The sequence below is a fragment of the Staurois parvus genome, unplaced genomic scaffold (genome assembly GCF_062004578.1).
Source record: "Staurois parvus isolate SC_StPar_1 unplaced genomic scaffold, SC_StPar_1.0 ptg000946l, whole genome shotgun sequence".
Classification (NCBI taxonomy): Eukaryota; Metazoa; Chordata; class Amphibia; order Anura; family Ranidae; genus Staurois; species Staurois parvus.
Genome location: NW_028318742.1, coordinates 1,056,997 through 1,078,696, shown reverse-complemented (window position 1 = coordinate 1,078,696; position 21,700 = coordinate 1,056,997). Strand labels below are relative to the sequence as shown.

The 21,700-nt window shown below is 44.4% G+C and overlaps 1 protein-coding gene across 2 annotated transcripts in view; it reads right to left on the bottom strand.

Moving 5' to 3' along the window:
- The window catches only part of SLC14A1 (solute carrier family 14 member 1 (Kidd blood group)), an 88,686-nt gene that overhangs the window by 39,667 nt on the left and 27,319 nt on the right, over window positions 1-21,700 (bottom strand). Inside the window, exon 1 of one of the 2 annotated variants that reach the window (XM_089656874.1) lies at window positions 13,538-13,654. The exons of the other annotated variant lie outside the window; for it this stretch is intronic. Coding sequence (XP_089513000.1) covers window positions 13,538-13,630 — 93 coding nt within the window. The 5' untranslated portion in view covers window positions 13,631-13,654. Of the gene's footprint in view, window positions 1-13,537; window positions 13,655-21,700 lie in introns of those variants that run through there. 2 annotated transcript variants of the gene reach the window in all.

Genomic DNA, 21,700 nt, shown 5'->3' with positions numbered 1-21,700 from the left:
GCTCTCTCCCTTCTCCAGAGAGTGGCCTGTCAAATGCTGTGACAAAGCATGGAGGGGCTGAGCCATTCTGTCTGTGTCTATAGACGCAGGCAGCTAGAATCAGGTGCTAGCCTGCAGGTGGGACCCCCATAAGACTTGGCTTCCTATGGGGTACCACTGACAAGAGGAGGAGCCAAGAGTTCTAGTGGAGGACCCGAGGAGGTCCACTCTGTAGAAAACCATTGCATGAAGCAGCTAAGTATAACATGTTTGTTAGTAAAAGAAAAAAAAAGTTTTACTTTAAAGGACTTGCAGTGCTCCCAAGGTGCCCATAGGGGGTGACCTTCCAAGCTACACACTGCCATGTTGCGGTCACTCTGTAATATAAGGTTATAGAAATGTAATAGATAGGGATAGATTTACAGAGAATTGTCTTTGATGTGTTTTTTTCATCCTTGAGACTTTGAGAAGTTTATTTAATTCCTCCTATTCCTTCTCGTAAATTCTCTGACACAGGGGCGGACTGACAACTCATGGGGCCCCCGGGCAATAGGGGATCATGGGGCCCCTGTGTCCTTGCCCAAACTCAAAAAAGCCTATGAAAAAGGTACCAGGGGCATCTTATGGGGCCCCCTACTGACCCCAGGCCCTCGGGCAGTGCCAGAGTTTCCAAATGGTCAGTCCACCCCTGCTCTGACAATTCCAAGTCACTGAAAGGTCGCATGATGAAAGATGAAACAGGATATCAGGACATATTAATGAACCTTTTCTTTACCTAAAGCTTGTCTCTGTGTGCACAGTGTGGCGGACTTGCCATTTTGCATGATATCACAAGGTTAGAAGACTTGCCAGAGTACAATAGATAGGGGAATTGATGCAGATCTGTCAATTTGGTGCATATAGCCTGTTATCTGATGTGAGCTGACGTTCAATCCAAGGGGACATTTTATAAAGCAGATTTTCTCTTATTTCCTGTCTGGAAATTTTGTTACAGAGCATTGGATAGCAGTAAAAACCTGACAGAGGATGTTACCCTTTTAGCAGGACATTAATCTTTAAGCTATGCCTTAGCTATTACCCTTTACTCACTTAAAGTATATTGGGACTCTCACCTTGTAAAACAACCCATTGTTTAAAATAAAAATGAAAGGCAAAACATTTTTGTATATTATATCCCCTTCCTAGCACTTTAAGAGGCTTTGAATGCTGAGAAGAGGCAGGCATTCCGGTCATGTGACCGCTGTGACTGGCAGTCACAGCGGTCACATGATCGGGAAAGCTCCTGATTGCAAGTAGCCATCGGGAGCTTTCCGGTACCTGCCGGTAATTGTGCTGGGAACGTGCTCTCAGCACAGAAATGTTTACATTTGGAGCGCATATATGTATCTCTGCATTAAAGCCCACCAACTGATAGGCTGCACGTATGCATATGGTGGAATAGGTTAAAGTGTTACTAAACCCACAACAGTAAAATCTGTCTGTAGATGTAGTAAATCAAGCTTGTTATACTCACTGTGGAACCTAAGGCATTAATCTCCTAAAAAAACTGTATAAAGCTGTTTGATCCCATCTTCTCTGATCCTCACCTTCTTCTACTGTCCCCAATCCATATGCCATAGTTAGAGCAGCAGTGGCAAGTCTGCACATGCTCTGTTTAGTGTGTAATACTTCATAGTTCATATTTACTTAAATAATTGCATTTCCATATTCTGTGTACTGTACTGTGGGAGAATATATATATATATATATATATATCTATATACATACATATACACACACACACACATACATACACACATATACACAAACACACACACACAGTATCTCACAGAAATGAGTACACCCCTCGAATTTTTGTAAATATTTGATTCTATCTTTCATGTGACAACACTGAAGAAATGACACTTTGCTACAATGTGACGTAATCAGTGTACAGCTTGTATAACATGTAAATTTGCCCTCAAAAAAACTCAACACACAGCCATTAATGTCTAAACCGCTGGCAACAAAAGTGAGTACACCCCTAAGTGACAAGGTCCAAATTGCACCCAAAGTGTCAATATTTTGTGTGGCCACCATTTTTTTCCAGCACTGCCTTAACCCTCTTGGGCATGGAGGTCACCAGAGCTTCATAGGTTGCCACTGGAGTCCTCTTCCACTCCTCCATGACGACATCACGGAGCTGGTGGATGTTAGAGACCTTGCGCTCCTCCACCTTCCGTTTGAGGATGCTCCACAGATGCTCAATAGGGTTTAGGTCTGGAGACATGCTTGGCCAGTCCATTACCTTTACCCTCAGCTTCTTCAGTGTTCGTCTTGGAGGTGTGTCTGGGGTCGTTATCATGTTGGAATACTGCCCTGAGGCCCAGTCTCCGAAGGGAGGGGATCATGCTCTGCTTCAGTATGTCACAGTACATGTTGGCATTCATGGTTCCCTCAATGAACTGTAGGTCCCCAGTGCCGGCAGCACTCATGCAACCCCAGACCATGACACTCCCACCACCATGCTTGACTGTAGGCAAGACACACTTGTCTTTGTACTCCTCACCTGGTTGCCGCCACACACGCTTGACACCATCTGAACCAAATAAATTTATCTTGGTCTCATCAGACCACAGGACATGGTTCCAGTAATCCATGTCCTTAGTCTGCTTGTCTTCAGCAAACTGTTTGCGGGCTTTCTTGTGCATCATCTTTAGAAGAGGCTTCTTTCTGGGATGACAGCCATGCAGACCAATTTGATGCAGTGTGCGGCGTATGGTCTGAGCACTGACAGGCTGACCCCCCACCCCTTCAACCTCTGCAGCAATGCTGGCAGCACTCATACGTCTATTTCCCAAAGACAACCTCTGGATATGACGCTGAGCACGTGCACTCAACTTCTTTGGTGGACCATGGCCAGGCCTGTTCTGAGTCAAACCTGTCCTGTTAAACTGCTGTATGGTCTTGACCACCGTGCTGCAACTCAGTTTCAGGGTCTTGGCAATCTTCTTAGGTCATCTTTATGTAGAGCAACAATTCTTTTTTTCAGAACCTCAGAGAGTTCTTTTCCATGAGGTGCCATGTTTAACTTCCAGTGACCAGTATGAGAGAGAGAGAGCGTTAACACCAAATTTAACACACCTGATCCCCCTTCACACCTGAGACCTTGTAACATTAACGAGTCCTATGACACCGGGGAGGGAAAATGGCTAATTGGGCCCAGCTTGGACATCTTCACTTAGGGGTGTACTCAATTTTGTTGTCAGCGGTTTAGACATTAATGGCGTTGTGTTGAGTTATTTTGAGAGGACAGCAAATTTACATGTTATACAAGCTGTATACTGACTACGTCACATTGTAGTAAAGTGTCATTTCTTCAGTGTTGTCACATGAAAAGATAAAATAAAATATTTAAAAAGATGTGAGGGGTGTACTCACTTCTGTGAGATGCTGTGTATATATATATAAAAATGAAAAGTATTAGCCCCGCCCTCCAAATCATTGGATTCAGGTGTTCCAATCCCCTCCATGGACACAGGTGTATAAAATCAAGCCCCTAGGCATGCAGACTGCTTCTACAAACATTTGTGAAAGAATGGGTCACTCTCAGGAGCTCAGTGGCTCCAGCGTGGTCCCGTGATAGGTGGTCACCTGTGCAATAAGTCCATTTGTGACATTTCCTGGCTACTAAAGATCCCACGGTCAGCTGTTAGTGGGATTATAACAAAGTGGAAGCAACTGGGAACAACAGTAACTCAGCCACCAAGTGGTAGGCCACGTCACATGACAGAGCGGGGTCAGCGCATGCTGAAGCGCACAGTGCGCAGAAGTCGCCAACTGTCTGCAGAGTCAATAGCTAAAGACCTCCAAACTTGGTGTGGCCTTCAGATTAGCACAACAACAGTGCGTTGAGAGCTTCGTGGAATGGGTTTCCATGGCCGAGCAGCTGCATCCAAGCCTTACATCACCAAGTGCAATGCAAAGCGTCAGATGCAGTGGTGTAAAGCATGCTGCCACTGGACTCTAGAGCAGTGGAGACGTGTTCTCTGGAGTGACCAATCACACTTCTCTGTCTGTTAATCCGATGGACATGTTTGGGTTTGGCGGTTGCCAGATGAGCAGTACTTGCCTGACTGCATTGTGCAGTGTAAAGTTTGGTTCCAACGTGAATGCACGCCAGTGCGCAAAGCAAGGTCCATAAAGACGTGGATGAGTGAGTTTGGGGTGCAGGAACTTGACTGGACTGCACAGAGTCCTGCACCTCAACCACGATAGAACTCATTTGGGATGAATTAAAGCAGAGACTGCAAGCCAGGCCTTGGAGGAGGAGGAATTTTATTCTGCTAAAGTGAATCGATCATAGGAATAGGAGACACATGAATCCTTCCTATGAACTGGCAGTCCAGTCCACTATTATATTTTATATGAAAAAGTCTTGCGGTTGCAACAAATGTATCCAAATAAAAACATTGTAATCCAAATATTGTATTTGTATCGCTGTCACATTGTATGGTGTGCTCCCGTCTCTGCAAGGGACAGAAGTTATGGGGTTAATGCCGGCCATAGACGGGTCGAAAATCGGCTGATTTTTTTTAATGGTGGTAACGCCGGCCATTCGAACAACCGATTTTTCGTTTTTTTTTTTTTTTTTTAAATCGGCCAATGTTTGACCCGTCTATGGCCTGTTTTAGTCAGGTCTAGCCTGGTCTTTCCAGAACGGCTCCATCAGAAGCTGTAGAAAAGTCAGCCGAACACACATGTTGGAACGGTTGTCCATGCAGTGCCCTAATCCAGCGTACACTTACACAACAGCATGGGCTCCTGTCCAGCAGGCCTCACTTATTACACGAGCCGATCTGGTGTCTGACGAGTCCCTGGATGCAGTCACCTTGGGCATTCCTGTCCCAGCTTCAGCTGTCCAACTTTACATTCATAGGCTGCTACTGACGACAGTTTGGGCATAGGCCAGCCCTTTACTAGAACCCTCACGTCAACTGCTGGCTATGCAGTAGTACGGCTCCGTCCAAAATATTTATAGCTATTGAATAAAAGAGAGCCTGTACTGGTTGAAGAAAATATGAGTCAGGGCTCGTTCACACTTGACTTATTTCTAACTCTTGCCAAATGCCCCTATAGCGTTAGACAGGCATTTGGAAAGCGTTTTTAATGCTCCACAAATGCTCTCCAAACTCCCTATGCGCGGTTTTGATAAGCATTAAAACCGCACCAGAAAAGCCTATAATGAAGTTAAATGGTCTTAAAGCTCCGCAAACACCTTGAAAACGCTTGCCAGGCGTTTGAGGTGCGGCACAATAGACTTGAATGGGAGGCTTCAACTCCTCCTGACTCGACCTGAGGCGTCAGTTTTGCTGCGACGCTAACGCTTCAGTGTGAACAGCACTGTATGCTGCCATGTGCAGCATTTTCATAGACGTTTGGGAAATGTTAAAAACACTCCTTAAACGCTCCCCAAACGCCCTATGCGCGGTTTTGAGGCGTTTGCCAAGCCTTAAAACCGCACCACAAAAGCCTATAATGAAGTTACATGGTCTTAATGCTCCCCAAACGCCGTATGTGCGGTTTTGAGGCGTTTGATAGGCGTTTGCCAAGCCCTAAAACCGCACCACAAAAGCCTATAATGAAGTTAAATGGTCTTATCGCTCCCCAAACACCATATGCGCGGTTTTGAGGCGTTTGAAAGGCATTTGCCAAGCCTTAAAACCGCACCAGAAAAGCCTATAAGGAAGTTAAATGGTCTTAACGCTCCACAAAAGCTTGCCAGGTGTTTGAGGTGCGGCACCATAGACTTGAATGGGAGGCTTCAACTCCTCCTGACTCGACATGAGGCGTCAGTTTTGCTGCGACGCTAACGCTTCAGTGTGAACAGCACTGTGTGCTGCCATGTGCAGAATTTTCATAGACATTTGGGAAACGTTAAAAACGCTCCTTAAACGCTCCCCAAACGCCCAATGCGCGGTTTTGAGGCGTTTGCCAAGCCTTAAAACCGCACCACAAAAGCCTATAATGAAGTTAAAGGGTCTTAACGCTCTCCAAGCGCCATATGCGTGGTTTTGAGGCATTTGAAAGGCGTTTGCCAAGCCTTAAAACCGCACCACAAAAGCCTATAATGAAGTTACATGGTCTTAACGCTCCCCAAACGCCATATGCGCGGTTTTGAGGCGTTTGATAGGCGTTTGCCAAGCCTTAAAACCGCACCAGAAAAGCCTATAATGAAGTTAAATGGTCTTAAGCTCCGCAAACGCCTTGCATTTGAGGAGCCTGGCATCATAGACTTGAATGGGAGGCTTCGACCTCTCCTGACTCGACATGAGGCATCAGTTTTGCCGCGACGCTAGCGCTTCAGTGTGAATAGCACGGTGTGCTGCCATGTGCAGAATTTTCATAGGCGTTTGGGAAGCATTAAAGACGCTTCCCAAACGCCTGTCTGACGCCTACTGACAAAGCTAGTGTGAATGTAGCCAAATAGAAGTGCGGAAGGAAACCTACATTAGGTTACCTTTACTTGGCCACCTTCCCCTGGCTGCCAGAACTCCTGAAAATCTCATGCAGCTTTCTGAAGTCGATATTTGCATAGCTTTTCCCCCATCCACCTGAAAGTGCTAAAATTCGCCAATTGGTTGACCAGACACCGAGCCCCACCTTGGGGCAATGCCTTTCAATACACAAACATCTCCTCAGTTGTGACATTTCCAGGGGCGGACTGACAACTCATGGGGCCCCCGGGCAATAGGGGATCATGGGGCCCCTGTGTCCTTGCCCAAAATCAATAAAGCCTATGAAAAAGGTACCAGGGGCATCTCATGGGGCCCCCTACTGACCCCGGGTCCTCGGGCAGTGCCTGAGTTTCCAAATGGTCAGTACGCCCCTGGACAGGGGTAGGGATACATTTATAAACAATTAAAAAAAAATGACATCTCTACATTGCTGGAAGGCATGTAGATGGGAAATGGCTGCAAAGAGGCTGCGGGAGAGCAGAAGTAACAAAGTTTGGAAAAAAAAAGTGTAAACAGCTATGCTCTTTTTTATTTAAAAATTGGATATGATACACAATTGCAAACTAAATTTCATACAGTCACACCCCGGTCACATCAAACTCTACTTTGAAATTGTGCGACTTACAGTGAAGTCGCACGATTTCAGAGTCGGGGGAGATGTCGATTTCAGCTGCGATTTGCAAGACATCTGATACAAATGTCTATGCAAATCGCAGCAAAAGTAATGCATGTACTACTTTAGAAATCGGTGCAGCTCCAACCAAGGCAGAACCACACCAATATGACCGATGTAATTGCGGACAATAGGCTGCGATTTGGCATGCAATTTTCAAGTCGCATGGCATGCAAATCACATGCCAGTTCACACCCGGTATGACCGGGGTGTAAGCCTACATTCATACTTGAGCGTGGGCATTCACAGTTGTTTTTGTGCTTTTTTTGCACATTTTGGGTGCATTGTTTGCATGTTTTCAGGTTTTCTGTTAGGGCCAATTGACACCAGAATCACGCTCTGCTTTCCTGTGCGATTCCTGCACGTTCTCCTGCAGTGCGATTTGGTGGTCCATTCATTTGAACGAGCTGCAAATTGCGCTGGAATGCACAAAAAAAGTATTGCATGCAATACTTTTCAAAAATACGTTGCACCAAATCGGTTGGTACCGCTGCAACCACTATGCAGGCGGTGAAAAGGAGACTGAACACCCCCTGGCCACCACGGATCACTCTTGCTAGTGAAAATGATTGTCCACAGAAAAAGATATTAAAAAAGAAATGAAAGCGAAACTTTATTTAGCCCCGGTTCACTCCGAATGCTGCTTTGAATTCACACTACTTCAGCACGATCTCAAAGCTGCGGATCAGTGCGACTTGATTGCGGACATCTGTGCGACTTCATGCACAGATGTCAATGCAAGCTGCACTTGAAATCGCAAAAAATAGTACAGGAACCTTTTTCAAAGTCGGCAGTTCCATAGCGGTAAATAGGGTGCAAATTTTCATGCAACTTTGATCTGTCAAGTCGCATGGCAAGTCGCACCAAAGTGAGTCACTTTTTTTTCCTCCCCTTCATCTACAACTATTGGAGGTTTTTTTGACAGGTACTCCCTTTTCCACCCGGGTCGCCTAGGCCAGGGGTGGGCAACTGTGGCCCTCCAGCTGTTTGTGAACTGCAAGTCCCATCATGCCTCTGCCTTTGGGAGTCATGCTTGTCACTGTCAGTTTTGCAATGCCTCATGGGACTTGTAGTTCTACAACAGCTGGAGGGCCACAGTTGCCCACCCCTGGCCTAGGCAATCGGAGCAAACATTCAGCTCCCTCTCTCTCCTCCCGCAACCTCCTGGGACATTTCACAGGTCCCAGGAGGCTGCAGGACCATTTACAAACAGAGCACAGAACAGCTTGCACATGTGCAGATGTGGCGTCACAGCCGGCTTCCCACAGTCAACATGGCGGCGCCAGGAACCTGAAGACTGGCGAAGATCCGGCCCGGGTGAAGACAGTTCTGGATGCTGCATGTAGCTGCAGACTTTTTTTTTTTTATGAACTGAAGTTCCTCTTTAACTCCCCACTTTCATTTTTTTTCCATCCCATGATCCCTTTTATGCTGGGCTATCTGCAATAAAAATACTCACATGCCCAGTGGGCCCGCCACTCCCACGACAATGCAACAGGGAGGCTGATGTCTGCATGAAGATGGCCACCATTTTGTTGAAGTCTACTAGCACCTGACATGCTGATCTGACTGATACAGGTTTGGGGGGCATTCGAACGGTGCTAATTTCATTGTTTTGGTCCCCGTTGACTTCAATTGGAGCGCCTGAAAATGTGTGACACAAGTATTTTAGAACATTTTTTGGCATCTTTGCACCTAGCAACCAGCCTCCTCTTCTTAGCAACCTCAGACCTGTGAATCCAGTAGAGAATTCAGCGGTGTCCATGTTGGATATGGAGACTTTCATCCACCTGTGAGAACTGTGATAAGCGGCAGGGAGGCTTGTGGAAAAAAAAATTGGCACAGCGGACATGGCTCAACACACCACAACACTATGTAGAAAAAACAGGAAGTGGATACAAGGACAAAGAAAAGTGATGTCATAGAGGATACTGCTTTTTAATTGGCCAAAACAATAAGGACTGAAGCTTGAAAATGCATGAAAAACACTTAAAAAATTAGCAAAGCAGCGCTAGTTTGTCTGAAAACATAAGAATGAAGGCCGAAAGGGCCCGATCATAGTGTACGGACCAGGGCGGACTGACCATTTGGAAACTCGGGCACTGCCCGAGGGCCCGGGGTCAGTAGGGGGCCCCATGAGATGCCCCTGGCACCTTTTTCATAGGCTTTTTTGAGTTTGGGCAAGGACACAGGGGCCCCATGATCCCCTATTGCCCGGGGCCCCATGAGTTGTCAGTCCGCCCCTGGTACGGACCTTAGGGCCTGTCTGAACACAGCCTTTGTCTCCATTGTCTATGACCCAGCCGTGTGTTTACGGGTCACCTGTGGCAACCGAAGCAAAACTGAGAAGTAAACAAGGCCAGAAGGCCTCAGGAAAGTCAACAAAAGATTATCAAAACATGTATTATAAGTTTAACTCGCATTCTAACCGCAGTGGGCAGTTTGTTGGTGATCTCACCCTGTGTGGCCAATCAACACCGTTTACCGGTAAGGCGGGCTGTTTATCGGCCAAATTGTCGGCCAATAAACAAAAAATAAGTCGGCGCCGTTGCTGATGCTGCCACCATCGTCCGCAAAAAACAGCCATTTTTCATGGACTTCCAGCAAAGTAAACGAGACGATACATGAAAAATGGCCGACGGGCGGGTCCCACTAACGGCGTGAATTTAGTCCGATTTTTTCGTGCGGACGAAAAATCGGCTGATAAACGACCCGTCTATGGACTGCATAACAGATTCTGCCCTCAGCGCAGGCCCGGAGAGGGTGTTAAGGCCCGGCGTGGACAGGCTTTGGGGTTTGGGATGATGACATCAGTTTGAGATGTTTCACAATAAGGGCCTGTTCACACTAGCCAGTGCACTAAGGCCCCTTTCACACTTGATTGACACTTCCTCGTCACGTTTTTGGTTTGCCTTTTGACCTTTATTAGTGCATTTTTGGAGCAGCACCATTCATGGGCCTCTCTCTGCTCCAAAAAGAAGGTCATGTACCACATTTTGGCACTGAGCCAAGGGCGTTCTGTGTTGTGTGTTTTTTTGTGCATTTTGACTGCTACTTTCATCTGGGGTGCCATTAAGAAATAATAATACCGCCAGCACAAAGCCCATTTTTTGCGCTCATTTTTGCCTGTGTGTCTGCTATGCCCAGGTGTGAACTGGGCCTTAGTCCTTTTTGGTGTATGGGCTGCTGTCTAATCTATGCCGGTGGTCGGGTGGTGCCTAGCTTTTTTTAAAAATGCATGGCACTGTTTACCTTTTTTTTATAGATAGAGTCAGAGCTGGTTCACGTCAGAATGCAGTGCGGGAAACCTGCGCATCACCACACTGTGCAGTGCAATCTGCAGCAGGAGACCATATTAAGTTAATGACACACAGGTCACAAATGTGGTGAGTTTGCCTGCACTGGATTTCATGGTACGGAAGTACAGGGCTGTGGATAAGGGGGTATCACCAGTCCTCCTGTACGTGGCCCAGACCAGCAGGGGGCCCAGGCAGCTGAGAAAATTGGACATGGGCAGTGAGGGTGATCAACACTGTGGGGAGGAGGGGCAATTACTGGAACCAATCCCCTGTATGGATCTCCCTGCAGCAGCTGAAATCTGGCATCTTCTCCTATCCCTCCCGTTGGGTTTCAGCTGCGGGATCGGTTCCAGTAATTGTTCCCTGCCACCACACCAATCGCCCTTCCTGTACACCATAAGTTTTCCCCTGCTGCCCAGGCCCCCCACCGCCACAGTGCTACTGGCTTCCTTCCTCTTCTTCCCACTGGCAGCTGCAAGCACGCAATAGGATCCTCCAAGATGGAGAGTGCGGGAAAGGTCTGGTAAATATGTCACATTTACCAGCCCCTTGCTTTCCTGAATGAACACAATGAAAGGTCTGTGCAATTCACTCACTGTGTTCATTCATACCCGAAGCATAGTAAACAGTTTTTTTTTAAAGGTGGGGCCCTGTCAGATTGACCGTATAGGGCCCCAGTAATTGTCCCCTCCCGCCACACCCATTGCCCTCCCTGTACGCCATAAGTTTCCCCCTGCTGCCCCGGTCCCTCACCGCCACAGTGCTGCTGGCTTCCCTTCTCTCTTTCCCACCGGCAGCTGCAAGCACACAATAGGATCTTTCAAGATGGAGAGTGCGGGAAAGGTCTGGTAAATGCATCACATTTGCCAGCCCCTTCCTTTCCTGAATGAACATGATGAGAGGTCAGTGCCAGTCACTCACTGTGTTCATTCATACCTGAAGCATAGTAAACTGTGTTTTTTTTTAAAGGTGAGGCCCTGTCAGGTTGGTTGTGTAGGGCCCCAGTAATTGTCCCCTGCCGCCACACCCATCGCCCTCCCTGTACACCATAAGTTTCCCCCTGCTGCCCCGGCCCCCCACTGCCGCAGTGCTGCCACCTTCCCTCCTCTCCTTCCCACTGGCAGCTGCAAGCACACAATAGGATCTTTCAAGATGGAGAGTGCGGGAAAGGTCCGGTAAATGCATCACATTTGCCAGCCCCTTCCTTTCCTGAATGAACACAATGAGTGATCAGTGTCAATCACTGTGTTCATTCATACCCAACACATAGTAAACTGTGTTTTTTTTAAGGTAGGGCCTTGTCAGGTTGGTTGTATAGGGCCCCATGGTTTCTAACAGCAGCCCTGCAGCCGTACCATCTGATATGGATGCAGTGAGTTTCCACAAGTAGTGCAGTGCAATGTGGTGCAATTTCAGCCCATTCAAAAATGTACTGAAATCGCACTGATCAGAACTACATGTGAATTGTGTTCCTGTGTGATTCCCGCTATGAACCAACCCTAAATGAGGTTTGTAGCCCCTGTATTTCACCATCTGTGTCCCATTGGGGAGATTTCACTTCCCATCCCATAGCCACAACAGGAAGTGAGAGGGAATCCCTGGTTGTCACTAGAAGTAATGTCCCCATCAGAAGATTTCCCGTCTATTACTGTTCTGGGGACAACCTAAAGTTTGGGGTTTTCTTTTATGTTCACTCACGTGATAATGGTCATTAGGACAAATAATGAGGGTAAATCTCTTCACAGGGGACATAGACGGCAATAAACACTGACAGGGGTTCTAATCCCTCTCCACTTTGTCCATAATAGAAGAAAAAAAATGTTTTGCACTGATGGGCTCTTCCAGATACTTCAGAGCTGAACTTTAGTGAGATAAGTTCTGCTTTAAAACCACTTGCCCTCTGCCCTATAGCAGAAGTACTGCTACAAGGCGGCAGGGCTGTGCAAAATCACATGTATATACATGATTCGCATTTCCGAGTAGGGGGCACCCATGCACGTGCCACCCTACCAGCACCACGATTGGTGGCTAGAGATGTCAATCACTGGGTCCCAGCTGGCGATTCCCAGCTGGCACTCGGCCATTGTTGGGCAAAGCTGACGGGAGAGACCTGTGTGTAAACAATACAGGTCTCTCTCCTGCCAGCAAGGACATGCTGCTTTGTATCTCTCTGCACAGCAGCATGTCTCCCTAGTAAAACAGCACACAGCCCACAGTTAACCCTTTGATCGCCCCAGATGTTAACCCCTTCCTGCCCAGTGTCATTAATACAGTGTCAGTGTTTTTTTATTAGCACTGATCACTATATTAGTGTCACTGGGGATGTCAGTGGCAATTAGTCAGTTCCCACCCCAGTGTCAGAATGCCCACCGTAGTCCCGCTATAAGTCGCTGATTGCTGCCAATACTAGTATAAAAGAAGTAAAAATAACAATCCCAATATATATACAGCTATTTGTAAATGCTATAACTTTCACGTAAACCAATTAATTTACACGTATTGGGATTTTTTTTAGCAAAGACACGTCGCAGAATACATTTTGGCCTAAATTTATGAAGAAATTTTATATTTTTAAATTTTTTTATTGGACATGTTTTATAGCAAAGAGTCAAAAATGTTGTTTATTTTTTCAAAATTGTCGGTCTTTTTTTTGTTTATAGCTCAAAAAATAAAAAACAGAGGTGGTCAAATACCACTAAAAGAAAGCTCCATTTGTGGGGAAAAAATTACATAAAAGCATTGCATGACCGCACAATTGTCAGTTAAAATCACTCAGCACTGTATCGAAAAAAATGGCCTGCTCAGGAAGGGGGGAAAACCCTCTGCAGGGCAAGTGGTTAAACTCTGCAGTGTTTACCTAAAGCCAAAATACCAGTCTAAGGTGAACAGATGATGTATGATGTCCCCTCTCCATTGGCTGGAAGTTGTTGACTTTGTGTTGAACCCCCCCCCCCCCCCATTTATATTGATTCTTTGGACTCAATTATACCCGTATCTATGTATGAAGAACTCCAACGAATACAGTCTGTCAATAAGAATCTAATCTAAAAGTCAGCGATACAGAAAATAGAATAATTTTTTAAACTCACATCCTCGCGTATTGTCTGTCTGGAAGTTGTTCTCAGTCCCCACCGGCGAGATATGTTATCGGCGTTTTCTGGAGCTAAGCAAGGACAGTCCATGACATGTCTTATCTCCGTCCCTGCCAGAACTCTGCGTCTGAGTGTGGTAGGGGGAGATAGAAAATTCTGTATATACAGTACATACAAGTAAACTTCTCAAACGTTTTAAAAGGAAACTATTATATATTATATTATATTATTTTATATTATATTATATTATATTATTTTATTTTATTTTATATTATATTTAGTTTCTTGAGCTAAGCAAGGACAGGTAATGACTGTCTTATCTTTGTCCCTGCCAGAACTCTACATCTGCATGTGGTAGGGGGAGATAGAAAATTCTGGATATACAGTACATACAAGTAAACTTCTCAAACGTTTTAAAAGGAAACTATTATATATTATATTATGTTATATTATATTATTTTATTTTATATTATATTATATTATGTTATATTATATTATTTTATATTATATTATTTTATATTATATTATTTTATTTTATTTTATATTATATTATATTTAGTTTCTTGAGCTAAGCAAGGACAGGTAATGACTGTCTTATCTTTGTCCCTGCCAGAACTCTACATCTGAGTGTGGTAGGGGGAGATATAAAATTCTGTATATACAGTACATACAAGTAAACTTCTCAAACGTTTTAAAAGGAAACTATATTATATTATTTTCTGTTATGTTATATTATATTATATTATTTTATATTATATTATATTTAGTTTCTGGAGCTAAGCAAGGACAGGTCATGACTGTCTTATCTTTGTCCCTGCCAGAACTCTACATCTGAATGTGGTAGGGGGAGATATAAAATTCTGTCTATAATAGTAAACTTTTCATCAATTTTAAAGGGAAACCTTTATATTTTATAATACTATATTATATTACATTTTACTATATTATATATAGTGTCTCTGGAGCTATGCGAGGACAGTCCATGACATGTCTTATCTCCCTGCCATAATTTTATGTCTACATGTGGTAGGGGGAGATATAAAATTCTGTGTATACAAGGAAACTTCTCACACGTTTTAAAGGGAAACTATCCTATATTATATTATATTATATTATACTGCCCCTTCCTTGGCTTACACCATTGAATTTTGGACTATCTAGTCTCATCTTGGATGTCAGTATTGTATGATCGCTCTGATTAATATTGATTGTTTAATTCCCTTGTAAGTATCAAAATGAAAATGATATGATTGTTATTGATAATTCTTATTCTTGATAATGCAAACTATTACTAATCTCAGATATGTTTATTTAAAAATCCTATTTCTATTTATTCCCCTGAAGGAGATCAAAAGGTGGGATGATCGAAATGCGTCAGCTTGGGAATGTTGTTTTGTTGTAAATGTGAGGGAATATATCCCTACAATAGTTATCAGAGCTAGTTTTTTTTACAGATAAAGTACTTCTTACTAATACTTTTGTATTAAAAAGTATACAACTAAAAGAGTTCCTTTTGAGTATAAGTCCCATAGGGGATATATTTGTCCATATTATATTATAGTTATATTATACTATATTATAGAAACATAGAAAAGCGACAGCAGAAAAAGACCGAGTGGTCCATCGAGTCTATCCATTTTTTATTTTTTTTTTTTAGGGGGAGGGGTTTTTTTTTGCAAGGTTTTTTGGGGTTTTTTTTGGTAATTTGTTTGTCTGAGTATAGATCTATGCTTGTCCCAAGCATGTTTGCAGATATTTACTGTTGACTGGCTCACTACCTCTGCTGGACGTTTATTCCAAGCATCAACTACTCTTTCAGTAACATAATACTTTCTGAGATCAGTTTTGAACTTTCCTCCAATTAGTTTAAGGTCGTGTCCCCGTGTTCTCGATTTTGTTGAAAATCCTGCACTCCTGAACCTTATTTGCCTCCTTGATGTATTTAAAGATTTTAATCATGTCTTCCCTTTCCAAGGGGAAAGGTGAGACGTGAACAGGGGCGGACTGACCATTTGGAAACTCGGGCGCTGCCCGAGGGCCCGGGGTCAGTAGGGGGCCCCATGAGATGACCCTGGTACCTTTATCATAGGCTTTTTTGAGTTTGGGCAAGGACACAGGGGCCCCATGATTCCCTATTACCCGGGGGCCCCATGAACTGTCAGTCCGCCCCTGGACGCGAATATATTATATTATTATCATATTTATATATATTGTTTCTGGAGCTTCGTGAGGACAGTTCAAGACTGTCTTATCTCTATCCCCATCATAATTCTACGTTTGCGTGTGGCAGGTGAAGATATAACATTCTGTGTATAATTGTAAACTTCGGACCAGTTTTAAAAGGAAACTATAATATATTCTCATATATCCCGAGTTACTGTTGTTATTCTGATCTCAGGGCTTGTTCTCACCAGCTGCGGCGGGTTATGCTCTGTGTGTATGGTGAAGGGCGGTGAGATGAGTTGATGGCTTTTATAGGTCAATAACATGCCTAAAATACGTTAAATGCATACGAGATTATTTTTGTTGAAATTAAGGTGACACTAATCAGTATCCTTATCTTCCAAAAATAATCCATACACATCCACTGATTAATAGTAATGTACTCTATTTTTCTACATTAAAGTGTTACTAAACCCACAACAATAAAATCAGTCTGTAGATGCAGTAAAGCATGCTTGTTATACTCACTGTGGAACCTCAGGGGCTAATCGTCTGCACTGTGTAAAAAAGCTGTTTGATCCTGTCTTCTCTGTTCCTCCCCTTTTTCAAATGACCACCTCTTATCTCCTGATAAGACAAACTGAACCATAGGCATATTGCATATGCTCAGTTTGGTGTGTATTGCTAGAGAGGTTTTTTTTTTTTTTTCTTGAGAGAGTGTATGTGATCAGCACAGGGTCAATCAGCACTGTCCAGACAGAGGTCAGGGGTTCTGCATCCTCATAGAGAAGAAAGAAAACTCCTCCTACAAGCTTTAGCTACTGCTTGGTTGAACACTGATAGAAGTCACAAGACTGCTATATACTGGTGATGAGAAAAGGTATTTAGCAGTTTATATTTACTAAAATAATTGCATTTCCATGTTGTGTGTACTGAGGGGGAACAGATATAGTGAATGCAGGGTCCAGGAAGAGCAGATATAGTGAATGCAGGGTCCGGGGAGAGCAGATATAGTGAATGCAGGGTCCGGGGAGTCCAGATATAGTGAATGCAGGGTCCAGGGAGAGTGGATATAGTGAATGCAGGATCCGGGGAGACCGGATATAGTGAATGCAGGGTACGGGAAGACCGGATATAGTGAATGCAGGTTCCGGGAAGGGCGGATATAGTGAATGCACGGTCTGGGGAGAGCGGATATAGTGAATGCAGGGTCCGGGAGACCGGACGTGGTGAATGCAGGGTCCGGGGAGACCAGATATAGTGAATGCAGGGTGCGGGGAGACCAGATATAGTGAATGCAGGGTCCGGGGAGTCCAGATATAGTGAATGCAGGGTCCAGGGAGAGCAGATATAGCGAATGCAGTGTCCGGGGAGACCAGATATAGTGAATGCAGGGTCCAGGGAGAGCAGATACAGTGAATGCAGGGTCCAGGGAGACCGAATATAGTGAATGCAGGGTCCGGGGAGACCGGATATAGTGAATGCAGGGTCCTGGGTTTAGTAAGACTTTAAATATTTTTCTTCATGGACTAGCACCGGGCACTCAAGGCACCTACCCTGCATCTCCTACGTAGTGCCCTGGGCCCCAAATACAGCGATCACTCACTCTAATATTGTGACAAGCAGCTGGAGGGAATGATATTGACTGCCTGTCACAATAATACACCTTGTAGCCGAGGGAAGCCTCCTCTGCTCTGACAAGTATCAGGACCAGGGCTTTTTTTCAGCAGGAACACGGGGGAACGCACCCCAGGCACCTCAAGCACAGGCTGCATGTAATGGGTCTATTGATGCTGGCAGCCATTGTCTGTTGTCACTGGGGGCCATCTATTGTTGCGGTGGGTGGAGGTTTGAGGTCGCTTGGGAGGTCTATTGTTACGGGGGGGGGTCATATGTTGTTGGGATGGACCCATTATTGAGGGAGGGGTCTGTTGTTGCTGGCTACTGCGAAATCTATTGTTGCTTGTTGGGGTCTATTGTTGCTGATGGGGTATTTTGCTTCAGGGGGATCTATTTTACTGCTTTTCCTGTACTTAACACCACAAAATGATACTTGGTTTTGTATTCTTTAAAGGGGTGGTACTGGGAGGTGGGTGAGGGTGGAACCAAAAAATGGTGCTCAGAGGTGGATAGGGGCAGAGACAAGGGGTAACTCAGAAAGGGGGAGTACCTGCACCTTTTCTCTAAGAAAAAAATCATGACGCATCAGGAGGGGGAGCCCAGGAGGAGGAATTTTCCCCTGGAGTTAGCTGTGTTGACTTGGGAATGGATGATTGGACTGGGTGACACAAAGACCTGGAGGCGGGCTAGAGGTCAGATTAGTGATTGGGGGGGGAAATAATTTGTGCTGTAGGGAAGCTGATTTTGGAGGGGAGATGATTTGTGTTAGATGCTGGGGGGGTAGTTGTGATAGAGGGGGAACATGATTTGTGCTGGGTGGAATTTGTACTAGAAGGGGGAGGATTTGTTCTGTGGGGGATTTATGCTAGAAGAGGATAGGAATGATTGGGGAGAAGGGGGGGGGGGGATTTGTGCAGAAAAGGGAAGAGGATTTGTGCTGGCGGCATTTGTGCTGGAAGGAGTGAGTTGGGGGATGATTTGTGCTAAGCGGGGGTATTTGGGAAGGGGAGGGGGCTCACTCTTCCCTTTTTTGCTGAAAAGGGAAGAGTATTTAGGGAGGGGGTTGTGCTGAAGTGGAAGAGGGTTTGTGGTGGGAGGGGGGATTTGAGGGTAAAAGAGAATTTATACTAGATGGGGGAAGAGTAGGGGCAGGGTTTGTGCTGGGAGGGAGGATTTGGGGGGGGGGATTTCAGCTGGGAGAGAGGTTTGGGGAGACTTTTGTTGAGAGGGGGAGAGGATTTGCGCTGGGAGGGGGATTTAGGGAGGATTTGTACTAGATGGCAGATTTGGAAGGGATAGGATCTTAGTTGGGAGGGGGGATTGAGGTAAACCTGCAGATTAGTGATAGATTTTTTGAAGGGGGGAGTGGCAATTTTTGCTGAAAGATTAAAGTGGGGGAGAGTATTGCTGGCAGGAGGAGTTTTGCACACTCCTGACCCTTGCCCACCTCTAGCTCCTGCACTCTTTTAATTTTGTACTCCTGATCCCTACTATGCATTACACACTCCTGACCCCTGCTCTGTGTTTGTTATGTACTCCTAAATTTGGCATTGAATGCAGCCAATGTGCGTTGCATACTCCTTGGACCCTCGAACTCGGCATTGCACACCTTGGACCCCGGTGTTCATTACACATCATTGACCCCTGCTCTGTACATGTTATGCACTCCTTACCTGGCACTGATTGTAACACAAGCCATGCAATGCCCCTGAGGGAGATTGTCCTTTCCAGGCCACCATAATTTAACCACACCCAATTTTTGCTATGGCACACTACATGCACCGCAGGCCACTTTCTCCCTCTAGTGTCCCTCTTTCTCAAGTTCTAAAGCTGGGAGGTATGGATATTGTTTATAAATATTTAATATTTACCACTTGTAGCCTCAGGTTGTGTTCAAGTCCATTACTTCTGAATTATTGTACTGTACTGAGGTCAACAGCCCAGAGAGCCCATAAATTGACCTCTTGCCATTTTTATTCTCTATCTAGTACATAAAAAGTCTCTCACAGCATCTCTAATATCAAATAACCCCAAAGTGATGTCTTCTTTGTCCAATATCTTCCCGTGTGTATTTTTCTACTCAATCCTCCGCTCATTACCAAACATCCGTGTCAAATGTGCTCAACACTCCACCATGTGTCCACGTATAAATGTCTGTAATCCTTACTCTTACCCTCTAACTACTTGAAAACCGCCTTTTAACACATTCCACCATCTGGATTCTTCCACTTTATCCTTTCATAAAGTTGGAAGTGACAAAACGCGTCAGCAAGTGACGTCAGACGTAGACCTGAAGTTGCTGAGTGGCCATCTTGGATGAGGTCTAGAGTGAGCAAACGCTGATGTAGATTTTAGCCACTTGTCTACCAAAGCATGTTTATATATGGCATGGTAGGCAAGTTGTTAGATAAAGCTCACGGTGCTTTCTGATAAAAGTCATCACTTTTATTGGGCTCTCAAAGCGTGATCCCCCATCCCAGCACCAGCAACAACCACCATAGGAAACCACTTCTCTGGTGAAAGCAAGAGGAACTCAGAGAACATTCATTCCCCAATCCCTCCAGAAACTAATGACCCTTGACGCAATGTGTTTTATATCACTTCTGGGGTCATTCCTCAGCTTGTTAGCCCCATTGTGATAACAATAAAGTTTGGTAAAGAACTGCGCAAATACAGTATCTTGTGAAATGACAACAAATGCAACTACATTCATTTTATTCTCCAGGGTCTCTGCTTTCAGAAAATATATAGTGTTTTGGGAGGTTTACAGTAATTTCTAGCAAAAAATGTGTACAAAAAATAAAAAAATTTACCTGGTGGACAAGTGGTTAACCTCTTGCCGTCCGCCTGCTGTTTATAAACAGCAGGGTGGTGGCACTCCAGGGGCGGGTTGCCGTTCATAAACGGCACCTGCCTTTTCTAGCTGTGCGCGCTCCTTAGGAGTGCGCAGCACCGCGATCCGGTGCCCGCTGTGTCCTCCGGACACAGTGAAACACCGATTGTCGGACAGGACCTCTCTACGAGGTCGCGATCATGTGATAACTGATAGGCCGATCACATGCAAAGTAGTAAGCAAGATGTCACTTGTGACATCATTGCTTACTACGTGTGAAATCTGTGAATGATCACAGAGGTTACATGGTATAAGGCTATTCACAACAGCCTTGTACCATGTGACAAGGTGTGACCAATCACAGCTCACTCAGTATTTCTCAATGGCTGCAAGAATGCAGACAGAGAGAAAGAGAAATGATTGCTTTTACATCCCATGTGTGTGTAAAAGCAATCACTGTAAAAAAAAAAAAAAAAAAAAATCTTCATCACCCCCACACGTAGTACAGTGTCACCATGGTGACACTGTACTACGTGTGGGGGTGATGAAGATTTTTTTTTTTCTACAGTGATTGCTTTTACACCCATATAGGATGTACACCCATGCTAGGGTGACAGTATGTAAAAAAAAACAAAAAACATAAATAATAATATAAAAAAATAAAATAAAAATGTAAAATAAATGTTTAAAAATTATAATTTTTGGTTATAAACTAATTTGGATTTTTTTTTTTTACTAAAAATATAACAGAATAAATTTTGGTCAAGATTTATAAAGAAAGATTATTTATTTGCAAAAGTTTATAAGAAAACACTTTTTTAAAAATTTTTTGGACATTTTCATTTACATAGCAAAAAAAATAAAAATCCCAGTGGTGAATAAATACCACCAAAATAAAGCTTTATCTGTCTCAAAAAAATGGTAAAAAATTCATATGGGTACAGTATTGCATGACCGCGCAATTGTCATTCAAAGTGTGATAGCGCTGAAAGCTGAAAATTGGCCTGGACAGGAAGGGGGTAAAAGTGTCCGGACAGGAAGTGGTTAAAGGAGAAAATGCTGATTTACTATGTTTGTGTGTAAGCACTTTTTATGGAATAAATAGTTGATCTTAAATGCTGTAATACACTATGGATGCCTTTTTGTTCTGACCCATTATATGCTACTATAATTGGAAGTATTTTGGGCTGAGAGCAACCATTGTTATCCAATGCTGGAGGATTGATGTAGCCCAACTGACGTGTTTTGTGGAGTAAGAGTGGCCAGGAGGAGCCGATATCATCTCATATTGGTGCACTGGCTGAGTTTGGTAAGCTGCATGGTCTGTGAGGTGGCGGACGTTGATTCACTGTTCACTGGTGGCACATTTACGTATGTGTGAACAGAGCACATGATAGCACAACATTGAGGAATCAAGAATATCATATCATATTGTGATTTTTCAGAGGGTTCATCACTTGGGAAGGACGGAAGTAGAGTTTGCCTAGTGGAAGAACCCAGATGGTGCATCAGTATGAGATGATATTGGCTCCTCCTGGCCACAC